This window comes from Sabethes cyaneus, chromosome 3, assembly GCF_943734655.1.
Source record: "Sabethes cyaneus chromosome 3, idSabCyanKW18_F2, whole genome shotgun sequence".
Classification (NCBI taxonomy): domain Eukaryota; kingdom Metazoa; phylum Arthropoda; class Insecta; order Diptera; family Culicidae; genus Sabethes; species Sabethes cyaneus.
The window spans coordinates 149,127,700-149,147,925 of record NC_071355.1 but is presented as its reverse complement, the minus strand read 5'-3'; the positions used below and the strand labels follow the sequence as shown (position 1 = coordinate 149,147,925).

The 20,226-nt window shown below is 39.4% G+C and overlaps 1 protein-coding gene across 3 annotated transcripts in view; it reads right to left on the bottom strand.

The window, feature by feature from the left end:
- Positions 1-20,226, bottom strand: part of LOC128739417 (unconventional myosin ID) — a 34,845-nt gene that overhangs the window by 1,795 nt on the left and 12,824 nt on the right. For all 3 annotated transcript variants that reach the window (XM_053834902.1, XM_053834903.1, XM_053834904.1), the window contains 5 exons: positions 14,776-15,078; positions 4,878-5,097; positions 4,351-4,576; positions 1,497-1,960; positions 38-1,432 (listed from right to left, as the gene is read on the bottom strand). In XM_053834902.1, coding sequence (XP_053690877.1) covers positions 38-1,432; positions 1,497-1,960; positions 4,351-4,576; positions 4,878-5,097; positions 14,776-15,078 — 2,608 coding nt within the window. The remainder of the gene's footprint in view (positions 1-37; positions 1,433-1,496; positions 1,961-4,350; positions 4,577-4,877; positions 5,098-14,775; positions 15,079-20,226) is intronic.

The window sequence follows — 20,226 nt, the reverse complement described above, 5'->3', positions numbered from 1 at the left end:
TAACTCATTCATTTAGCTAAGCCCATAAACCAGCTACCTCTCTGATGGATACAGTTCGCTTCATATTGCGAAATTTATTGTTAGCGCCGTCCAGCTTGTAAATGGCACCGTCGGTAACGATAATCGCCCGGTCAGCCGATTTGTTGCACTTGTTGAACTTTTTCACGAAAGCCGAAAACAGTACCGCCCGGAAGTTGTCGGCGTTCTTAATGTTATTAATACTGGCGTTGTACGAAGAGTAGTTGGAGTTTTCTGCTGTTATCGACAAGTAGTTACCCAACCAACGATGATCGTGGCCCCAAAATTTGCGCCGTTTGCGGAACGCACTGGCGGCGATAATCTGCAGCCGCAACTGAGGCCACTCTTCTCGGGGATATTTCCGCAGAATCATACTGGCACGCCATCGAGAAAATAGCATCCGCAGTTGCTTTTCCGCTTCTCGACCCACTAGTGGTGGCTGAGGCCATTGAATTCCTTTGCCATAGTCTCGTAGTTGACGAGCGTTTCGGAAGCGCACCGCTAAATCTTGCACGTAGCTCTTGAGTTTGTACTTTCGATAATGACGCATAATAATGATGGCAGCCTTCATCTTCTTGTACTGTTGTCGGCAAATCCAACCACGGACTTGTTTTTGAAGCAGAGTCACAATGTGCGGAATCATTTCATTACGTTGTTTCTCTAGTGAAAACAGGGTCTGCGGTGAACGGATAAAAATTTTCGTTTTGCCATACTTGACATCATGGCTAAAGTTCTTTTCGTTCAGCAGGACCTTAACGCCATCTCGATCGGAGCCCGCACGGAAGTTTGGCCATGTATACTGGGATATCATTTTGTACCGCAGCAGGAACTTATCGTAGCGTTGACGGTGGACGAAACCAGCACGACGAACTCTAACGTTTTCCAGCAGTCCCAAATAACGAACTTGATGTTCTACTCTAACGTCGTCGAATACGGAAGCACTCTTGATGTCGTTGGGCTTAATACATCGTACGTAGAACGGCTCCTTCTTCAGTAGCGTAGCTACTAGATCCGACATCGACCGCTGGAACAATGTGCCTGCAGTCAATGGTCGTTTTGTAGTCTTGGAAATGTCCTGAGCGCCCTCTGGCCACATAGAACTGATTAAACGATCATTGGAGTGGTACAGTAGTCGCTTGAAATCTTGGAAAAGCGTATCCCGGTTTTTCTCTATAAAACCATTGATGCAATAAATAACATCGCCTGCGTAGTGGGTAATTCTAAAGTCTTGTCGATGCTTCAGTTCCTTATCCATCGGCTTTAACTGGCGGCTACTGTAATGCGGATGATGTGACAGCTTCTTATCCATCGCATCCAGTAGCATTTCGTCAGTAATTTTACCCACGTTCAGGCAGGCTTCGTCCATGATGGAGATGACACCTTTGTGCTGCTGCTCCACTAATTCGCAAATTATCTGAAGAATAATGCATACATTATTATAGCGTTTTTCGAAAAACTGCTTGAAGGCTGTAACTTACCTGATTGTTAAAGTATTCTATATTCGTCCACTCGATACCCTCCCTCCGGTATTCCTCTTGCTCCTGTTTCAAGACCAGTTCGATAAACAATTGCTGCAGTTTCTCATTGCAATAGTTGATACAGAACTGTTCAAAACTGTTCTGATCGAATATCTCAAATCCGTAAATGTCCAACACTCCGATTACGCGATTGTAACGCTTCTGCGTGTTCGAACCAGGCACCAGAATAGCTTTATTGATACGATCGATAATCCAAGTGAACAGCCGATCGTAGATGGCCTTGGCCAGTGCATCCCGTCCGTATTCAGCTTGCACGATGTCATGTGTTTTGGTCATAATTTCTCCCCGAGCCGCAATCACACGCTCCGTCAGCGAACGAATCATCTCATCTTCGGTAACATGCAACAACTTAGCAACGGCGGAAAGCTGCTTGCGGTTCGCTATCTGGATTTGGTCATCTTGGGCTGAAAAGACAGATAAGTAACATCGGATTAGTGTGAGTTCGTTAGACATTCAATAAGGACTTTCGATATCAGTTTGTTTTCTTTTTTTTAAATAAATTGGGTATCTTAACTCGGAAAGGTTTCTGCTCCGAACTAGATTTTGGGACACAGACACAGATTTAAGTGAAGTTGCAAGTTCACCAAAATCGTAACCGACAAATTTTCTAATTGAACGAGGATATTTCTGCTCGAATTACTTGAATCTAGCTCATCGCTATTTTGGCTATTCCCGTCAAGTCCTACTCTACAGAGCTTATTATTAGCTTATAGGAGAGGAGCTCTCCTTAAAGTAAGTCCGATTCACTTCCACCGACTTTCCTGAGTTTCTATTGCTGTCGGCCATGACATCGACAATGGAGTTCCACGTTAGATATCCAGTGGTCAGGCTACCAGGTAAGCCACGGTGATTATATACCTGCAATTTTGCGTTATCGTGCATCGGAGGAGATGCACCACATTAATACAGATGCAAGCGTACATTAATACAAATTTATTATTTGAGTTGCAAAGGCACACCTGGTCTATCTGATCCGTGTGGATTTACAGTGTTAGTACCAGCATCTGGCGTTGTCTGGCTACCAACATATACGTCGTTATCGTCAACAGCCTAAAACCGTTATGGCTCGTGCTGTTTCGAGTAGTCGTCTCTATTCAATTCGATCTTGGGTTACTCGTCGCCAATTTCCCAGTCACTTTTGATCTGGCCGAGTCATCTTGCACGTTGAGTTCCTGTACCTAAGTGCAAGTGGCATTGCTGAAGAGAACTATTTTCATCGCACTGTCGTCCGGCATCCTTACGACGTGTCTGGCCCACCATAGCCTTCCGGCTTTCGCCAGACGTAAGCTGGGAATCTCTTCAAGCAATGCCTGTAGCTCATGGTTCATACGCCTTCGTCACTCTCCGCTTGTAGTTTGTATTCCACCAAATATCGTGCGCTGTACCTTCCGCTCGAACACGGCAAGGGTGCGCAAGTCCTCCGTGAGTAGCGTAACGCCTGCAAGTCTATAAAGAACTACCTGACCTGTTGGCACGCTGCTGTAAATTTGAATGGATTGGCAATGTTCACTACCAAATACTTACTATATTACCAGTAAACCCTATTGCTTGAAGGCCCTCAGAGAAGCCATCTAGTTTGCTTTGCATATCGACTCGGCCTTGAACGAGTAAGGCAAAGGGCCCTATTCTCACAGTCACCTCACTCATCTCATTCCTCTCATGGGCCTTATTCTTACACTCACCCTAACCTCACCTTACAGCTCCCCTTTAGGTGACTCTGAGGACCTCAGAACTCACAGGATTATAAATTGTGGTCTCACCTAAAGAATTTAGGCGAGGTGACTTTGAGACTTTGAGACCTACTGTAGAAACCACCGACCGAGAAGTTTAATCTAACTTTGTGTTTTACTGGCGGGACGACGACACTATGCAGGCCCTTGCTACTTACAAGGTACTGCGTGTGAACGCTGTTCGTCTGCCAGCGTGTTAGCCGCGGTTCTCAGCGCGAGGGTTCGGGGGAAGGCCCCGTTCCTGCGAAAATCGACCAAACCTCGTGATTTTAGTCAGGACCTTGAAATACAATGCAGTAGGTGGAGGAAGAGGCACAATTTGTGTCTAAAAATAGCCCAACCCATGTCTCGCTACATTAATAAGGGGGGTTGTGCAGACTCATTTTGTCCAGTGCCTCTATGGTTCAAAGATACACGGGTATCAGCGAGCCACATGCCCTGGCGGGTGTTGTGGGTTCGAATTCAGTTATAATCTCAAATTATAGCTTGGTTCGACCCATGCACCTTCCAGCATTGGACAAAAGGTAGGAGTCACAACGACAACTTGTTAAGCGTAGCTACCTATTACCCCCTTCCTTTCCCCTCTTTCTCATCCATTCCCAAAAAATCCTTCTTCATTATTTTTCCTTACCGTCCCTTCATCAATTGTAGAACCATCGTTTCATAAAAATATTAATGCTTGACCGCATTTCAAGGTCATGACTAAAATCACGAGGTTTGGTCCAGCTCCATCTTGTTGAAAGCACTAATAATCTTCACCATACATTCCCCGACCGTAAGGTATCACATTTTGTTCTAAAATTATTTCTAGATAGTATTTTGGAATAACTTTCACACCCTTGTCAATATATACAAGAGGAAGTTAGCCTTTCTTTAAAATGCCTCCCCATACCATGACCGCTGATGAACTTTGGTACCGTGATACATTCCGTTTGTGCTTTGAAACGTCGATGATCGAAACAGACCACAACCGATCATTTTAAGCATGATGCGGGCTTTGAAGAACGAACAACTTTTCATCCGAAAAGATCACTTCGGAATCCACTATTACCAAAAATACTCACTTTTAAAATCAATATTGCCGAGATGTAGCACCGAAGCTACGGTTCGCCAAACCATGGAAAGTTCGTCGCTGGAGAATCCAAGTGCCTTCAAACCACCGGAGGTCGCCCGGTAATCGGTCTTTTCGGACAGCACTTCAACGCTACCTTGGTTTGTGTAGTGATACTGGTTCGGATCTCGCTGCAGTTGATACTGTCTGAGTTCCGCGTCGGACGCACCGCGTAACAGCTGCCACAGAAACGGGAGGATAAATCGAAAATAATTTCATTAATGTTTCGCACTACATTTCCAAAATTATTTGCTAAATGTTTAATAAACTTTTGCTGCGATGAAAATTTATTTAGAAAAATGCATGCCAATTTCTAATTGTAATAGAGAAAAATTAGCTCTCGAAGACAAGAAAAATTTGAACTGGAACTGGTTTTGTCAGGTGTAGCAAACGAAGTTTCATTTTACGCAATGTGACTAATTGTAAAGTATGCAGAATTAGATAAAGTATGACGTTAGTAAAGGGACATCAAAAGCATACCTGATAGAAGCAGTGAAAATTGCGTTCTCCGGTTTGTTGCTGGATGACTCGGGATTTTTCCAGCAAATAGTTTGTTATGACACCACCCACTGGATCGCCTTTGTAGTCGAACTCAATGTCCATATATTTACCGAAACGGCTGCTGTTATCGTTGCGATTCGTTTTTGCATTACCGAAGCACTCCAGGATGGCATTACTCTGGATGAGAACATTTTTAACTCTGTTAACGGGAATAAAAAGAAATAAACGTATAAGAGTAGGGGAAATGTGTATAATGTGCCCCCCCTAAGAATAAATGGATATATCTCCGTTATCCTTCCCAAAATTAACGTTACAACTACGTGTATATGTTGGTATTTAAGCTGACAACCAATTACAATTGTTTATTTCATTTAGTATTGTGGAATAAACATGCTAGAAATTATTTAATAAAAGCACCTAAATGTTGTGTTTCTCGTCTGCGCGGGGTAAAATGCCCCACCTGCGGTATAATATGCCCAATGCGGTAATTTGAGTATTTCTACCAGTGACAGACCAACTCTATTTTGTAGAAAGTAAAACTATTTCCTTTGTTTTGCAAAATATCGTTATTTTATGTAAAATAAACCTAGTTTCGGCCTTCTGGTGCACTTTTCCTTTTCTGCATGGGGCACATTATACTGCAGCTGTGACGTTTTGTACCGGGTAGTTGAATTACCTAGAATTTGGACGTTGGTAATAAATTATTCCCACCACGGTTGCTCTACAATACTAATTGAATTAAATAATGGCAATTGGCTTCAACTTAGGTCTGTTTACCTATGTTTATAGCCACATTTGCAAGGGGGGCAAATTGCACCACCGCAAGTGGGGCATATTGGCCTGCTTTTACTTATTTGAAAAAATATTAAATGCTAAAGCAAATCAAGCGTTTCATACCGTTATTTTTGGCAGGGATGTCTTTTTGAAGTTCACTTTACGCAATCGAATCGCAACAACCGGTTATTTACAGATTTTGACAAGAAAATAGCTTACGGAAATGACGCCAAAAGTTACATCGGAAGCTGCTCAAAAACAAATTTATTTTTGTTTTGTTTTTACAGCATGTGACAACTGTCATACTTGCATAGTAGGCTAGTTCCATCAAATACTATGGTTTCTGGGTGGTTTTGCATTTTGATTTCGCTTGTTTAGCGAAAAACGAAGGGGGGGCACATTGGCCAGGGGGGGGCACGTTATACACAATTCCCCTATGTAAGGCTAAGGGTAAGTAAGGGAAGACTGCACTGAACGCACCAGCGGGGTAGAAAGGCCCGTGCTATTATTTGTTTAAAATCGCGATGACTATTTTATAAAATTATGAATACTCATTTATTTTTGGTGTAAAATAAGCTAATGGCTGCGATCATATTCCATAATATGCAAATTTTTTAAATTTATTTATTTATTTGATTAACTATTGACGTAAGACATTCGGGTATGAAACGGGGAAAGCAACTAGGAAAAAGCGCCCAACATAGCTTTAGCCATCCCAAGCTTCTGCCTATCGCCTCCTCGTGGTCATATCTGGAAATACTTTAATTTGTATTATTGAGTAGCCAAGCTGGGAAGTGCGGGGTCGTGTGATTTTCAGTTCCTAACCTTACAACTGTAGTTTTAGGCAACCATTGCACCACACGACTTTATTTTCAAGTTGTTATATTATTTAATCTGATATTTTTAGTTGACTAATCTACTTTCAGAGAGCGAAATAAGGTGCTATATCCTTGGCCAATTGCAGCCTGGCTTCTGGTCTAAATGCCATTAGTTCATCCCTAAGGGTCCGGAGTATCACTTAACCTTTATTAGCAAAGATACTCCTACTGACTGCAAATATATCATTATCTATATGGGAAGCGTTTAGTACGGGAGGTCCACGCTTTCTTCCTTCCTCTTGGTTTAAACGAGTTTAATGGAATTAGGTATTATTTCTGGTTCCACTTTATTCCTAGGAATTCTCTCTGCGGTACATGCTGCAGAGTTGACCTGGCCGTTTTTTTTCCTTGTTGGGGACCTTGGGCTGGCCCAGGGGCGGACTGGCCAGTAAAAATTTCGCCGTTACACAAAATGAGATTTTCCAAAATTTTTATTTCAGTTAAACTCTTTCTGCAACTCACGAATGTTTAATTGCTGGGGCCCCATGATTCATGAATTCATATAAGTTGAGCTGTTGGGGTCCAAGCTCCGAAAATATTACCAGCTTCAATTCTGAGTATTTAAAAGTAGAATTAGTATTTCATCCGCAGTTATTTGACTACTTATAAATATTGAACTGTCGGCTTGAGCTCCATACTCAGTTTACTTCAGTGACGAAGGTCCGTTATCGATCCTGCGCCGAATGAATTATGGTCCTACCTTTCTTCAAACCCCTCGAACACCAGTTGAACGTGCATCATCCTCGATAGAGCACATCTATCAGTGCGATGTCTACTCTGAAGTCTACGGCCTCTTCTTGATTGTCTGCTTAAAATAATTTTGGCTACTCTTCGTCGGGCATTCTTGACACGTGACCAGCCCTGCGCAGACTACCACACTGTACTATCTTCATTACAGCATATTTGCATTCTTAATACAGCTCGTGGTTCATGCGTCTGCGCTACACTCCATTTTGGAATTTGCAAAATTTTACGCTAAAACCCCAAGCATTCGTCGATCAGCTTCTTTTAGCGTCCATGATCCATGTGCGTAAAAGGCCACCGAGAGGATTTAGTGTTCTCTAGAGCGTCAGTTTTATGCGAATTTGCAAGCTACGTGACTTCACCTAAAAAATGTAATGCCTGCGTAAAGGCCAATTAGGTTCTTCTTCGACACCAACACCATTTGGATTTCCACGCCATGTACTTCGTTTTGGCGGTGTTAATGGTAAGTCCCCATTTCTCAATAAATGACCTAAAGGCTTCTTTCGCTGCTCTACTGTTGATTTCGGTGATATCGACGTCATCCGCAAAATCAAAAAGCACGTGAGGTCTCATCTGCTATTCTGACTCATAATTTTTACTCATCCAGCGTTACACAAATCAACGTAACTGGTTCTGTGGAAAAACCATGTCCTAGCGTTAACTGTCACTGCTCATTTCGTTTGACTGAATCGTATGCCGCCTTGAAATCCATAAAAATATGATGAGTCTGCAAGTTGTACTCCCGGAACTCGTCAGTTACTAGACGCAGGGTAAATATCTAATCCATAGTGAAGCGACCCTCATGAAAACCAGCATGATACTCGCCGACGTAGAACTCAGCTAACGGATTCAGTCCAAAACACAGGTTAGGGAGAGCACCTTATAGGCAAAATTGAGCAACGTAATACCTCGATAGTTTTTACTGTCAAGTCGATGTCCGTTTTTAAAATGATGGAAAATGAGGCCAGTCAACCACCCCTCCGATATTTATTTTCCTCCCATATTCTGTTCCTGACAATGAGGTGGCGAATTGTTTCGTACAGCTGCTCGCTCTCCGCTTTTAGGAGTTCAGCCAGGATACCAACCTTTACAGCAATCTTACCGTTTTTCAGCTCACTGATTGCTCTTTTGACCTCCTCCGGTATTGGTGGCTCCACAGTTTGGCCGTCGCTCAAAATTTTTATCCTGAGCCTGCTGATCTTCGTGTTTACTTCTCTATTCAACAGCGTCTGGAAATACTCTTCCACCTGGCTGCTACCGTCGTTTTGTCAGTAAGCAGGTTGCCAGCACTATCATTGCACATCACAGGCATGGCAAAATTCTTGCACCTGACCGTTTTGTAGAAACACCGTGTGTCGTTGCTGGCGAACCTCTCCTCTGGACTGGCGAGCACGTGGTCTTCGTACTGGCGTTTTTACACGGTGGGTTCTTTTTCCGCAGCTCTACCAGGACGAACCAAAAAGATTCGCACAGAGTCTCGGGCATTCCTCACATTGAAATCGTGTGAAGAAATTCTGCAGAGGATTCGCACAGAATACCTTGCTTATAGTAGCAGAATTCTTATAGGAGAATCCAAGAGTTTAATTCCAGGGATAGCTATAACTCGGCACGGGAATCACCTGCATTATGAACTGTTCTGTTCTGACGTGTAGACGCAGTAAGCTACTCATGTATATTGAACTGTTGACATCCTATCATTTATAAAATCAGCTTACCTATTTGATACTTGCCATTTTGCATATCATTAACCCTATAACTTAAAATCTGCAGAAATATAAATGGGTGATAGAGGAGGAAAACGGCGCATTGCTGGCAAAGATGCACAGTGGCACTCATCAGAATGTGGAAAGTTCCCTTCCGGATTCGCTGAAGGACGGTCAGTAAAGAATCAAATATTCACGCTGCGGCAGATCCTCCAAAAAGTCCATGAATACAGAATCCAACGCACAATTATTTCATTGATTTCAAAGTTGCGTATGTTACCATCGACCGTAAAATCATGGCCATTCTAACATCGCAGGGGACTTTATCAACGTGATGGTCCCTTATGTGGGCTGTTCAACATGCCGTTACAGGACGTTATGAAAGAAGCAACACACAGGCACAATCTTCAGCAAATCTAGTTAGTTGGTCTGCTTTGCCAATGAAATGGATATTGTCGATAGAACAACATCTGTGGTGGTGGCTGAACAAACTAAAATTCAAAGTAACGAAGATTGGATTGAAGAAAAATGCGTCCAAACTAAAGTACCGTGAACCGCTAAAATGACGCACACGCTAAAAGCTGGTAACTCGGCCCTAATAACGACTGAGTTTGTTTTGTTTCGAGCATCGAGTTGCTATACTGCCCGCTCTCCCAATACTCAACACTCGACAGTGCCTGAGTGAGTGCCTTTTGTGTTAATTTACTATCATGAGAATATTACAAACTGGGGCCCCTAATCTCAAAGGCCCGGTAGGCTCTTCGGCTCCCAGTCCGCCCCTGCGCTGGCCGTTGACAAGACAAGTAATTCAAGTAATCGTTATTTTCCAGGAAGCTTTCAAGAATTGGCTGCATTAGTGTTAGTGTTAGTGCCGGTGTACAATGGAATCGACCAGTTATAAGATATGTTTAATTTGCGATACTAATTATTTATTAAAATGTAGTAATATTATTTGTATAGAAATTGGAAATTAATCAAATATAATTGTACACTGATTAACTTACAATAATTCATCCTACATCAGTTGGAGAAAAATAAACGAATAAATTTTACTGCTAATTTTATGTTGACGTATGAACCCACTATCACACTCATTTAGCAAACACTTGGCTATTTTTGAAGAAATTATATATTATGGAATGGCAATTATCGCCGAAAATAGTTATCGATAACAATCAATATTTTCCGTCATTTTATCGATATTATCTATAAGTATCGATCTTTTTCAAAACAAACAATATATTGACAGGCGAGGCCAACCAAGGCATTGGCAGCGGTTCTTATACTCTATGTGTATGACAGTAACCAACATGAATATGTTGAGCTTGATTGATCAGGTTATTCGAGTTGAGCGCTGAGCCCCGCTTATGCGAAATCCACCCAAACGTCTAGCAGCGAAAACTTTTTGCTTCCAGACTTTCTGTCAGTTATCTTCCCGCTGTTACCCGTGAAATCACGCAGCAAGGCAACAACCGTATCTAGTAGAAAGTTTGCCTTACGCGGTTTTGTTCAGATTTTTCTGCCGAATTTTTGTTCGATTTCTGTCAGCCATGTCGAACATGTTAAACATGTTGGCAAAGCCTAAATTCATCGACATTCTTAGACAAAATTTTCTAAGTATGTGTTTCTATGTTTTCTAGTTTGTGAAGAAGTGAATGCGGGTGTTTAATAGGGGGGTATGTCATATAACCAAGAGTTTAAAAATAACGATAATTATCGTTAATCCGAAAATTTTATCGATATTTTCGATGGCTCGGAAATATCGACATTATTTATAAGTATCGATATGTTTTCCATCCCTAAATTATAATTATAAGAAAATGCCTGCTTGTCCAAATTTGGTGCGTTTTGTCCACGGGCTTTGGGGTTTTGCGCCACATAATGATTTTAGCACTCGCAAAAAAACCGTCAAAAATGACAAAAATACCTTTTTTTTATAATTTTTTTTAGGAAGATGTATAAAAAAGATCCCAAAGTCTTGTAAATGTTAATAAAAACGTGGAACACATACACACCCTTGTTCTGTACAAGGATGTTTTACTTACGGGGTGCGTTCTGCAGCCCTTTACCCTAGGGAAAGCTCATCAAAGATTTTTGTCGGTAATTTGCAAGTAATTTCGTTTAACATAGCTTCTAGGGATTTTTACATCAGTAATTCCCTGGGATTCAGACCTGAGGTAAAACGGTATAAAACTCTTAATTTTAAGCCAAAAACAATCATCATATCTCAGGAGCAATAGACTCTATGAATAGTCTAATCTATCGGGTCAATAAAATTGATTTTATGCAGGCTAATTCAACACGCCATCACCTTTAATCTCGTTCCAAGATAACGCAACAATTGCCACTATCTAGCTACAGTCTAAGTGATATAACGAACACACTAAGGTATTTCTTACTGTTCTGAATGCTTATCAAATTGTCTGAAATTGAATATTTGATTAGATTCAAATCGCAAAATTTGAAAAGTTTTAAACATTTTTGATTGATCTCAAGCTACGATGAAGGTCTAACAAGCCAGCAGTTGCCAACCTTGAAATTGCTACGTACACTAAAGGTATCTGTCAATTTGAACGAAGACTATTAGCGAATTCATAAATTAACTTCAGGTTCAGCTCAGGTCGATTAGCACTCAGTTTTAATCGAAGTGCTGTCAAAGCGTTCATAAATTAACCGAGATTGCTTCTCGGTTAAACTGACAGCATTCAGTTTGAAGCGCAGGTTAAAACTGTCTAGCATTACGGTTTACGGGTCGATCTGTCAAACTGTCCGTATCGTTCATAAATTTCGGGTTCGAGTTAGCACGAACCCAGGTTAATTTATGAATTCGCTATATGATTCAGTTTTTTTGGACAACAAAAGGGTCACTTCGATTCACTAATCGTCAATGATTTTCAAACATGTTTGTTGTTTATTGAAAGTGAAACGGCTAGCATGGAAAAAGCCATAGGTCCTGGATTGCTAAGAAAATTTACTAACATTTTCATAAAAATGTTTTGTCTACGAGTCTACGATTCAAGAGTAAAGAATTTTAGAAATAGTCGATGTCCGAGAAAATCGAAAAATTTGCCTGGGAAAATATGAGACCTTAATTTTTTAAATATTCTGTTCGGTCAATTAGTCTGCTAACTATGCCCGTGTAGCATTTCATGACATTCTGCAGCTTATCGACACATTTTGTATTGGTTTGGTTGGAAAAGAAAAAAAGGCGGATTCTGTCGGCTAGAGTAAATACACAAAACACATATATGCATTGATTTTACTAATGTAATACTCCAGAATTTATTGAACTTATAATTAAACTTTACATTTACAGTGATGCCCAATTAAAAAGACTCCCATTAAATTCTATTGAGTATCTGATACGAACAAAATCTATACCTATAAAGAAGGATTTCTGTCTGTCTGTCTGTCTGTCTGTCCGTATGTTCCTTATAGAATCGAAAACTACTGAACCAATCGGCATGAAAATATGCATGTAGAGGTTTTTTGGGGCCAGGAAAGGTTTTAGTGATGGTTAGAAACCCCTCCCCCCACTAAGAGGGGGGGGGGGGCTCCCATACAAATGAAACACAAATTTCTGCATAACTCGACAACTATCAAGCAAATAGAACAAAATTTGGCATGTGGGTGTTTTCGGTGACAATAATTTATTCTATGGTATTTTTGGAGACAAAAATTTTTTCTATGATGAATTAGGACCCCTCCCCGTTTTGGGAGGGGGATCCTATACACATGAAATACAAATTTCCTCATAACTGAAGAACTAATCAAGCAAATGGAACAAAATTTGGCATGTAAAAGTTTTCGAGGGCAAGAATATTTTCTATGGTAAATAAGGACCCCTCCCCACTTTAAGAGGGGGGGCTCCTATACAAACGAAATACAAATTTCCTCATAACTCGAGAACTAATCAAGCAAATGGAACAAAATTTGGCACGTGGGTGTTTTTGGAGACAAAATTTTTTTCTATGATGAATTGGGACTCCTCCCCACTTTAGGAAGGGGGGCTCCTATACAAATGAAATGCAAATTTCCTCATAACTCGAGAATTAATCAAGCAAATGGAACCAAATGTGGCATGTGAAAGTTTTCTAGGGCATGAATATTTTCTATGGTGAATTAGAACCCCTCCCCACTTTAAGAGGGGGGGCTCCTATACAAACGAAATACAAATTTCCTCATAACTCGAGAACTAATCAAGCAAATGGAACCAAATTTGACACGTGGGTGTTTTTGGAGACAAAAATTTTTTCTATGATGAAATGGGACCCCTCCTCACTTTAGGAGGGGGGAGGCTCCTATACAAATGAAATACAAATTTCCTCATAACTCGAGAGCTAATCAAGCAAATGAAACCAAATTTGGCATGTGAAAGTTTTCGAGGGCAAGAATATTTTCTATGGTGAATTAAGACCCCTCCCAACTTTAAGAGGGGGGGGCTCCTACACAAATGAAATTCAAATTTCCTCATAACTCGAGAACTAATCAAGCAAATAGAACCAAATTTGGCATGTGGAGGTTTCTGGAGGCAAAAATATTTTCTATGGTGAATTAGGACCCCTCCCAACTTTAAGAGGGGGTGCTTCTACACAAATGAAATACAAATTTCCTCATAATTCGAGAACTAATCAAGCAAATGGAACCATATTTGGCATGTGGGTGTTTTTGGAGGCAACCATTTTTTCTATGATGAATTACGACCCCTTACCTTTTTAAGAGGGGGGGCTCTCATACAAACGAAATACAAATTTCCTCATAACTCTAGAACTAATCAAGTAAATGGAACCAAATTTATCATGTGGGTGTTTTAGATGGCAGAAATTTTTTCTATGGTGAATTACAACCCCTTCCCCTTTTAAGAGAGGAGCTCCCATACAAATGAAATTCAAATTTCCTTATAACTTGAGAACTAATCAAACAAATGGAACCAAATTTGGCATGCGGGAGATTTTGGAGTCTTGAATTTATTTTACGATAGTTAGAGCCCTCTCACCTCTGTGTACTCTCATACAAATAAAACAGAAATTTTTGCGAAACTCAAAAACTAATCGAACTCGAGAAATTCGAGACTCTTCCATAAAACATTAGTCAATACAAGACCACAAAATCTACCTATAGTAACACTAGATCATTCAGGACGAGACGGTCGTGAGTGTTGCCGGTGACCCGCCGTCGGAAGCGCCGCCCACTGGGGGGCTTGCAAAACTCGAGATTGTGACAAAGATCATCCGAGATGTACAACACAGGTTAATTTGTGGCAATACGAAGTTTGTCGGGTCAGCTAGTGTAATCATAAAACTAAACGCTTACGATACATTTCAGTTGTAGAAGAAACCTCATCTTGAACAATACTAAACAATTCTACTCCATGACGCACTGATGTGCAATTCATTAATTCACTTTACGCGCTTGATGTTGTCAGTCAACTCATTTGTGTATATTTGCAATTGCAAGTGAAATGTGACTCATTGTTTAGTCATAAGCTATGGTGTCCTACAGTTTCAATTCCTTTCGATGGAAAATAAAATTATTCATAATTTCTCGCCCTAATTTTTGTTTGCTTCGCCAAGTATGCGCTTATATGCATTCCAGCTTTAAGTCCTGTTAATAATTAGCAAAAGCCCATAAAAAGGATGGAATTTGTTTTGTTTCAAAGATTTCACGCATTTGCAAATCGTTTGAGCTATGTGTGGCAATATAATGCTTCAATTTGTTCGTTAATAACCTTGTTAAGAAAAATCACGACAAAACCCCCTGCAACGCCTTCAAACTTACCGTTCAATGTCGTTCTGTTTGTTCTGGTTGGTCACAGCCGCGATGTACTTCATGATAATTTTGGACGCCTCCGTTTTGCCAGCTCCAGACTCGCCGGAAATCATAATACAGGTGTCTTGGTTGCGCTGCTTCAGCACCCGATAGGCCGCGTCGGCAATGGCGAATATGTGCGGTGAGTTTTCGAACAACTCTCGGCCCTTGTACCGGCTGACCTGCTCCGGACCGTAGATGTTCATCTCCCGGTAGGGGTTCATTGAAATGCATACTTCGCCGATGTATGTGTAGATTTTTCCCGCTTGAAATCTGGAAGGATATTCAAGAACAAAAAGAAATGTTAAAGGATAACGAATAATCTTAATCGGTAACTAAAATATGTGTGGCAGAACTTTTTATTTAAAGGAAATTTAATAAAAGAATATAATAAAAATCTAAAAATATATTGTTTATTCAGAAAAGCTCTTGAAAGAGCACTGAGAAACACATTTTTAACAACTATTAATCAGCTGGTGAAGTCCAACGGGGGTCAAAAACAATCAAATCAACTAAAATACAAAACTACTTTGCTTGTTTGGGGTGCTTAAGTTATTATAATTTCATATTTATTTCGTAGCAATATAAAAATATTTCTACGTACTCAAGGGTTCCAACAGCAATTACAAGGATTTGAGATTTGGCTTTATCAACGCGAATTTAAACTATTTGGCCATCAAATGATATACGGCCTCAAGAAATCCGAAATTCAGTATTAGTGTTAGGCAGGGCTGCGAATTTTCAATTTCAATATCAAAATTCTGATGAAAATGAATGCAACTACTAGTCAAAATCGGCATCATTGCACACTAATCGAAAAATAAAACAACGCACTGAACCCGAGTGAAGGTTTATTTCAGTTCAATCCGTCAAAATTATTTTGGTAGTGACGAGTTCATTCACTAGGTTCTATCACGTATTGAATGGTGCTGTCAATATCAATATCACTAAGACGCTAATGATATTGAATGCCTGAAATTAAAAAGTCAAATATTATCATTTTCATTGATATTATCTAACTCAATTATTGAATTATACAATAATTTTTCAGCATTTAATATAAAGAAACTGACTAAAGAAAAGACATTGGAGCTCAGTCACTCGCGGCCTCCTGTCATCATTAAACCTGATTTGCTCAACGATGATTGTTGTGCGTGACTCTTTTCAAAGTTGCTAGGAAAAGTTCGAACAAAATTTTTTCGAGTTCAACATTTAGGCGATTTTATGAACTGTACGATACAAATTTGATTGCCTGGTGTTTTCGTTAGGCAGCACGGATCGATTTCGTGATGATATGATGATATTTGTTGCCGTTTGCTGTCAGTCATTATTTTCTGCCGCGTTAATCGACTGATACTCCACAAGTTTTCGAGCAAAAGATTCAGAAGGTTTCATCGAGATTCATGCGCACTTGGTTTCGACGAACGGAAAATGAGTTACCTGTCACTTCTTTAGTCAGTTTCTTTAATTTAATATTAAACATTCATTATATTGACAGCATCTCAATGATATTGCTATTTCAATATCAACAGGATCTTAATGATATTGATATTGTATGTCAATCACTGCTCAATATGAATGACAGCTATGCTCATACAGCTTTGTGTGTAGGGGAAACTAGGGAGACTTGATCCCCATTTTGTTTTCTGTATATTTCTCAAAAGTCCACTAGAAAAAAAAACCTGGGTTTTCAATTTTTCGGCAGTTTACAATACAGCTTACTACCTACAATTTATCAGTTAGTGATACGTAGCGCTAAACAAAAGATATGGGATATTTTGGAAAGTACAGAAAATTGTATATATTCAAAATATGCGGGATACTTGATCCCCAGCTTAGGCACAATTGATCCATTTGCAAATATATATTTTTAAAGCTCAACTTTCATTTGGAAGTTTTATCAAAATAGACCTAGTTCATGTAATATCATTATTTAGTGTACAACAGTTCAATTCAAAAGTATAAAAAGTATTTTGAAATCGTTAAGTGCATCGATCTGTAAAAGTATAGCTTTGGACATCTTTTATAATTTGCGACGAGAACTTTTTCGTTGGGTTTTAATTTTTGAAGCATTATATTTTTCCTGTTTAATAATCAGAGCAGCCTCTAGCTTCAATTTCGTTGGTACATCTGTAAGGATGTGCATCTCCTCGTTTTCTTACTCTTCGCATATTTTTACGTGGTGATGCCTTTGGAAATGGTTTTATATCTACAGGTGTTTTGATAATTGTATTGTTCGGAATCATTGATTTTGGTACCTGTTTAATAGAGTTCTTCAAAGAAGATGAGTTGTTTTGTTCAGATGAATTCTTAGTCCGAGCAGTCTTTCTTCTTCCTTGGAAAATCCACGGGTTGCTCCTCCGTAGTCCGGTTGGTAAATAATCTTTTCAGGAGCATTTTTTCGTTTTCTCACATATCGCTTAAGTGTCATTACTTTCAAATTGAACATTTTTGCGGTCGTTCTGACCGGATCTCCGGACTATTCGTAATTTTTACATAACGAATGTTTACGATTTTGAGAATTGTTCATTTTATTATTTACGACATAACGGTCTCCAAGCTCTTCATTTCCTAACAAAAGGATCAAGTGCCCCTGAAATTATGTGGATCAAGTCTACCTGTCGTAGTAAGTTTTACTGAAAATTATTTTTGTAAAATATATACAAGTTTTATTGTAAAATGTATATATCATCAATGCATAAACATGTTTAGCTAATTTTTTGTTTTAAAAGCAATTCAAAAATTTCAAGACACTTCTGCGTAGCCAAAAAGTTAGAGTTGACTAAAAAAAGATAATTATTCCGTTGCAAATCTTATTACATTATATTTTCGTTGCAATGTAAAAATTTATTACATTTTTGTTTTGCAATTTTGTTAGTTGAATGAAATGTACAACTTTACTTTTTTCTGCAAAAAAAAACATTGTATTTACTGAGAAACAATTAATGGATCAAGTGTCCCAAGGGATCAAGTCTACCTGGTCTCCCCTAAGTGAAATAGATGCAAGCAGTCGAGAGGGAAAAAATATAAATGAGTGCGAAATAGCTTTCTGTCAAACGTAATCCTTTACATTGAGATTAAAATTTTTTCGGCGTTTAAATTTTCAGTCGAAAAATTGCAGCACTGGTGTTAGGTACGAACCTGGAGGACCAGAGCGAACCAACCAAGATAAAATATAACAATATGGGTATTAGAGTTCTTGTAATTCTGACGAGTCATTTTGATGTAGAACTACGTCTTATGGCAAGGTGCGGAATAGGGTGGCATTCCAAAAAATCAAAAAGTGCGAGCGTCACGAAAATATGAAAGATTTTAAACGCTAGTAGCTCTGGCCAATGATGAATGGATTTTCATGGTTTAGATACCGATCGACTCGTAAGAGATGTAACAATAATGTGATTTCTATTATAACATTTTTTTCAATCACTAATTATTCGAAATTAACGAAAAGTTCCAAGGTCAAATATCCTCATACATTTTCTTTGTGATGGCCTTGCTTCACAGGCAGGGACGACAGTTTGATACACCATCTGTGATTTCGATTGCTTTATGGTAAAAAAGCCACTAAACCTCCTCGTGCCAACAGGCCGAAGATTCTTTACGACGTTCAGACTTATACTATCCTATATGAAAAAGAAGGTTGACGGAATATTCATGCATGTGGCCTAAAGCAGTAATTTCCAAAGTGAGGAAGAATTAGCGACTGTTTGATCCGAAAATAGATTTTGGGTGTTTAATTATTTGTTGCTTTCCCAAGTAACATTGAAGATTTTATTATACTCTTATTGTGGTTTCAATGACCAAAATTGGTCATAAATACCATTATTATACCATTTGTCAAATTGTTACTTGGGTTACCATTGCATGCAATTCTTTTCATACTTTCGATTGCTCTCAGGTGTGAAATAATTGATAAACAGAGTATCTAAAAGAACTTTTAATGTGCAGAAAACTGTAGCTAATTGATGATATTTTAACTTTAAAGCAATAATATTTCAAAAATCAAACTGTCATAATAAATTCTGCCATATGTCAACTATTTTCGAGGAAATTGACGAATGTGAACCAGTGGTAAATACCTCAGATTATTTATATATTTTTTTCGTTCAACCGTGAGCTGTGCGTCCAATGACAAATATTTTACGTTTTGAGCAAGATCCACATGTTTCAAGCCAGTTATCTAGAATTGACAAAAGAGGTGCAATCTGGGCAATCTTTTGGCAACATATGTAGTATCTAACATGTTGCTAGTTGTTGCTAAATGTTGCTTCTGTTGCCACCTGAACATTTGTAATAAGTTGCCATGTAGCTTGGTAACATGAAGCAACAGTTTGAAAAGGTTGCATGCCACATGTTGTCAATCTAAACGCACCTTAATGCTACGCCGCACAAAAATTTCCAAAATACGATATTGCCAACAATCATCAGAAGAACTGTAATTGTGGCCTGACGAAAGTCTGAATGGTGGAACGGATAAAACTGATATACAGAGCACGGGCATTCAGGAAATTTAAACTTGTCTCCTAGTATTTTTGTTCAAAAGTATAGGAATGACTCTGGGCATTTATTACAATACAGTAAATTAAAAATTTGCGTGATTAACATTTGCACATGCATTCGTAGTCCTACGTGAGCCCCTCGTTTGTGCCCCTAGGTGCAGACCTTCATACTATTTTTGACATTTCGAATTGTTCTGATTGGTAAGCCAGATACATAAAATGTCAAAAGCTTTGGCTTATAAACGTCTTTAAGACTATGTCAACAAAACTGTATGAACACTTACCTAATTTAGATACTGTCAGGTGAAGACAGGATCCGAGATGCGATATGGGTAAAATTTATTAAAAACTAGCTGATCCGACAAACTTCATATTGCCACAAATTAAACTGTGTTGTACATAAATCGTGAATCTCGGATGACCTTTGTCACAAGTTTCTGAGGAGTTCATGGGTGGTTTAATATACAAATTTTCCTCACAGTAAAGTAGAAAACAACTCCCCCTTTACTTAGCCTGATAAAATAAAGCGGATAGCATTTAAATATTCGCCATGATTATATAACATTTCGTCGAATATCATTTTGCGGAACACCACTTCTCGGTTGACCATAACGCGGAATATAGTTTCGCAGAATACCATTTCGCGAAAAACCTTACGCGGGATGTGCCATTTCACGGAAAATGTTTTCGTGGAAAGTACCATTTCGCAGGGGTTATCCTCTCCTTACTCACTATCGTTCGTTCGGACCCAACTGAAGGAAAGTAATAGAGGTCAGTACACCTAGGAAAATAAATAAACCTAGATAAAAGTGATCTCTGCGGGGGGTTGCCCCCGCAGTGGCTGACGCTTCCGACAGCGGGTTGCCGGCAACACTAAAAAAATTTGCCTCCCAAAACCCTCACATGCCAAATTTAGTTCCAT